The sequence below is a fragment of the Mandrillus leucophaeus genome, unplaced genomic scaffold, assembly GCF_000951045.1.
Source record: "Mandrillus leucophaeus isolate KB7577 unplaced genomic scaffold, Mleu.le_1.0 Scaffold267, whole genome shotgun sequence".
Lineage (NCBI taxonomy): Eukaryota > Metazoa > Chordata > Mammalia > Primates > Cercopithecidae > Mandrillus > Mandrillus leucophaeus.
Genome location: NW_012102776.1, coordinates 2,756,675 through 2,761,955, shown reverse-complemented (window position 1 = coordinate 2,761,955; position 5,281 = coordinate 2,756,675). Strand labels below are relative to the sequence as shown.

General features: G+C 34.0%; 1 protein-coding gene across 1 annotated transcript in view; it reads right to left on the bottom strand.

The window, feature by feature from the left end:
• Window positions 1-691: 691 nt before the first annotated feature.
• The window catches only part of DYNC2H1 (dynein, cytoplasmic 2, heavy chain 1), a 376,294-nt gene continuing 371,704 nt past the window's right edge, over window positions 692-5,281 (bottom strand). Inside the window, exon 90 of the mRNA XM_011984411.1 lies at window positions 692-1,233. Coding sequence (XP_011839801.1) covers window positions 1,075-1,233 — 159 coding nt within the window. The 3' untranslated portion in view covers window positions 692-1,074. The remainder of the gene's footprint in view (window positions 1,234-5,281) is intronic.

Genomic DNA, 5,281 nt, shown 5'->3' with positions numbered 1-5,281 from the left:
ATAACTTTTCATTGCTATGACTCGTTTTAAACAACTATCAAAAATATAAGCCTCAGCTCTTAGAATTTGTTTGCTGCAAGGATAGAGCTGCAAATAACTTCATAGGATACTAAAATGTCTATCACTCAACTGAACAGTAGTTTTGGTTCCTTAGATTTCAGGGAATCTTGCAGAGCTAAAATAATAGCTCCTATAAAAAATACAGGCCAGGTGTTGTGGCTCACACTTGTAATCCTAGCACTTTGGGAGGCTAAGGCAGGTGGATTGCTTGAGTGCAGGAGTTTGAGACCAGCCTGGGAAATGTGGCAAAACCCCATCTCTACAAAACATAAAGGAATTAGCTGGGCACGGTGGTGCATCCTGTAGTCCCAGTTACTCAGGAGGCTGAGACAGGAGGATAGATTGAGTCTATGAGGTTGAGGCTGCAGTGAGCCGTGATCGCCCCACGGCACTCTATCCTGGGCAACAGAGTGAGACTCTGTCTCAAAAAACAATAACAAAACACAAAACAGCTGAATTATTCCTATTTGAATTACCTTAAGTTATTAGTTGTAAGTATATAGTTACAATGACAATTATATATTTGTACATTATAATTAGTATAGTATAATTATATTCATACTGATACTTTTATACATTCATAACTTTATAATACATTCTTCAGTATGTAAAAAGTCATGGGAAGACTGAAAAAATTATGAATGCTCTTATATTTTATTAAATAATTATGACACAAATGACAGCCAAAATATTTATTATGGATTACTTTAATATACCACTTAAAATCTCTGACCTAAAACAAATTTTTGAGCCACTGGAAAAGTGAAGTTCCTCACAGAAATATTTAATGTTATCAAAAGAATACTCTGTTTTAACAATAACTCCATTAATTACTTTAAAAGATGCACAGTGCTGCTTTTACACATTGAAATTTCAATGAGATCAATATTGTAAGGTAACTATATGTTAATATTTTGAACTAACATTTCAAATGTAGACTGACCACATGTTTGATTTAAAGCTTAAAGAATCAGTGTTCCCTTTTGTGAAGACGGCTTTTGTTGTCATTAGATTCTACTGAGTTTTTAGGAATAGAGCTGCTCCACACTGAATCCACTGGTCTTGGTTGCCCCCACATGGAACATCAATATTGGTAACCACACGATCCCTTTCAGCACTTGTGTAAACAGGCAAAGAGATGCACTCATCCGGGGAATATGGACCACATGCATCCTGTTTAAAAAATAACTCGTTTTAAAATACAGCAATACACTATTTGGAAACAGATTATTAGATAACCAAGGAAACAAACATATCAATATTATGAAATGTTTCAAATAAAGATTAATATGATAAGCCCCTATCATCCCCCTGCAACAAAATGAAATACATGGCCTATCGTGTTTTATTTACAACCTCTCCCTAGCCCAATATTGGAGTGTTTTGAACAGCACCTTACAATTACAAAATTTCACCTATAAATATTTACATATATATCTCTATAAATGTAACTATGTATTATCACACAGTAGAAAATAATCAATAATTCCTTAATATCATCACACATCCGTTATCTCATTATCTCTTGTTTAAAGAGTTTTTCTGTTAGAAGCATCATTTAAATAAAAACTATGCTTTGCAGTTTGTTGAGAAGTCTCTCAAGTCTCCTAAATTTGTAAGTTTTTCCTCCTCTTTCCCTAGCAATTTGTTTGCAGAAGAAACTATACCCAATAGTTGCCCACATTCTTTTTTGGATTACATTCCCATGGTATCACGTCAGTCTGTCTGTTCCTTGTATTCCTATAAACTGGATCCATAGGTGAGCTCAGACTCAATGTTTGGAAAATACTGCATAGGTGGTACTAGATGTTTCCATCAAGCAGCATATGTTGGGTTCTCTCTCTTTTTTGGCTATTAGAGGCCATTCATAATAATTTTTCATTCCAGATTACACAAGGGGTAATCTATCTTTCCTTCTTCCAAGCAGGAATATATCTATAAAGAGAAACCTCCACTTATCAATTTTTTTTATTACCATGAGGTGCAGTTCATATAGGAAAAACTGGATAAATGTTTATTTCCCTCAAACAATGAATGTTTCCTAGCATACTCCAAAGGTGATCAATGACCACGGCTTCTTTTTAAAAAATAGCATTATGAACTGGTGGATTTAAACATATGTGATGTGCTTTAATGCAATGCAATCGCTATTGCACTGGTGTTCAAACTGTCAGTCTTTGCTCAGGGGGAACTTTTTAAGTTGGGTCCTGGGTTTTGATACGTCCCAGTTGTCTCTTCAATAGTTTCATTGCCTTTCCAGTATGACAAGTATTATTATACAAGCTCATCTTTTATATTTCCTGCCTTAGAAATTAGTCATTAATCTGATGATTCCTAGTTTCTTTCAAGAGAAATGGTATTAGAGACCATAATCTAGGTGTTAGGAATAATTGATCTTTTTTTTTTTGAGAGGGAGTCTTGCTCTGTCACCCAGGCTGGAGTGCAGTAGTCTCGGCTCCCTGCAAGCTCCACCTCCCGCGTTCACGCCATTCTCCTGCCTCAGCCTCTCGAGTAGCTGGTACTACAGGTGCCTGCCACCACGTCCGGCTAATTTTTTGTATTTTTAGTAGAGATGGGGTTTCACTGTTAGCCAGGATGGTCTTGATCTCCAGACCTTGTGATCCGCCTGCCTCGGCCTCCCAAAGTGCTGGGATTACAGGCGTGAGCCACCATATCCGACCAATTGATCATTTTAATTCTAGGATGTTTTAGTGACTGCAGCTTAGAAATCATGTAGTTTTAAAAGAAAAACATCATGAGTTCATAATTGTATTTCCATTTCAAATTTAGGATTAGCATTTTTACTGAATTTATATGATTTTATTCAATTAATTATTACTTTGCCGAGTTGGAATGGAACTTCAGAAGCAAGCTAGACCCGTTTTAAAATATTACATCTTCTGACAGATGAGAAGCCTACAGAGAATTTACCCATGGTGACCTAGTTAGGAAGTGGCAAGGTTGTCACAGATATTACAGTTGACAAAACACTCTAGTATATGAATGTTAGCAGCTAATGTCTCTTATTCTGTTACTTTCAAAATAGAACACAATAGCATTTATGGAAATAAATTATTTTCAGGCTCTGGAGTACTTGTCTAGGAGCTCCTGACCCTGTAGAGGTCACTCTCCGAACATCAGTTTCCCTATTATAGAAAGACAAATGACACTTGCCCACCTCACAGGATGTGGAAAGAATCAGATGGCATAAGAGCTCCAGATATAAGTATTATTTATCCACATATCTCTAATTATTTGGACTGCCTTTTCCTTATTCCCTACTAATTCTCAAATTGACTAGAAAAAAAAATCAGCTTTTTGGCAGCTATACATCTCTTAAATGGTGTTATGATAGAAATAAAATAATTTTCTTTCATAGAAAATTAAGACATTCTACTTCTAAGCCTAAGTGGGCATTACATGAACTTTATATTATCTTTTCCAATCCTGCTCCTCTCTCTGTCCCTCTCCCCTCAACCCACACACCAACAACTGTTCTGACTCTTCTGGCCCTTGATATAAATCAGTATGTCCCCTGAAAAATTATTCATTCCTAACATTCTTAAATCTTAACCTGATTTACATATAACAAAACATATTCTCTAGGTAGAATCATTCCCAAATAGATAAAAACACCATCTGTCCTATATTTTTTAAATTATCTGTTTGCACTGATGATCTTGTTAGTTATTCAGCCATTCATTTAATAGCATTTTATATGCTAATATTGTGCCTAGAATTGTAAAGGCTAAGCACTTCAGTACATACACAAATAGAGAAAATAATCCCCTTTGAATTTTTACTTTAGGAAAAAAAGTATACACATATCAAATATGTAGAATATAAGTTTTGGGAAAATATATATTTTAGAAGATCAAAATAAAGAAAATGCTATGCTGGGATATGTTAACCTAACAGTGATTCATGGAGAGAGTAAATCCTTAGTTGAACTTCAGAAAACAAAAAAGTGGGATTTGGAATAAAGAGAATTTTCAACTTTTATCAGTCACCAACTAATCTCTTCCCTCTTGTTCAATTCTGCTTAAATGGCAAAGCTTTAGGAATCAAAAACTGTAATTGCAATGACTCCTTAGCCAATCTTAAAAGGTAAAGCCCAGTGCAAGCATTCCTTTACATTCTTTGGCAAAGAGCAGACAAAAATCACGTATTTGTTAGACTGAAGTGATCTGAATCTATGATTGCCTATTTTTAATCCTGGGAAAGGTCTTAAATTATCTTTTCCTGACACCTGATATTTGCTTTGTTTTCCATTACTTCTATGATCAAAACTGAAATAGAAACATCACAATGAAATGTTTTACGATGTTATTCCTTTCTAGTCAGGAGATTTTCTCTCTATATATATATATCGATGTAAAGAAAATTTCTCTTTAAATTAGGAACTTAATAATGCTGATTATTATCAACTTCAAGTTGATTTTTTGCATATTCACTAACAGTTTACTAGTTTTTGTATATATTTCCAAATTCTTCCAAACCTTTTAGTTGCAGGCTTTGTTTGTCTTACAGCCAGGGTACAAATCTTTCTTTCAAAACCTACAGTGTTTTAAAGCAAAGCAATACAGTGGCTTCTTGATATTTTCACTTCTCAAAATCTCTTAAGTGGTAAATGTTACTTCTGTAAAAAAGTTAAATACACTTGCTCTTAAGTTTCCAATAAGCAAATGCTCACAGTAGAAGCAGGGGCAAGTATTTTTGGTATTCTATTATATTAGCACAGTATTTTGTGTATATAGAATTTCTTTGAATACTCCTTAACTGAATTAAATTATTATGACCCAACTCCCTCTTTAATATGTTTAACAGGCAAAACATAAGACACTGTTGGGCTGAAGTATTTGGATGAAACTAAAATTTTATTAGTAACTATGAACAAATACCCTGTGTTCAATTAATGCAAGAAAGGAGATATATTAGGAAGACTTCAAATAATTCACATTATTATTTCTTCTAAACAAAGTTTTGTGCAATTACAATAATTCAAAATCTATAAATTGTGACTGATTACTCTAAAAAGGTTGATGTTTTCATAAACCATATCTTTATTAAAACAAACCAGTCCAGTTAGCTCTGTTCAATAATGAGGCTAAAATTTGAAATTTTACATTCATTTGAATCAATTAGCTTTTCATTAATAAAAATTGTTTTGTGTGAATAAACATCTTGTGCAATTTTCCTGCTTTCCTAAAGTGTCCAAGAA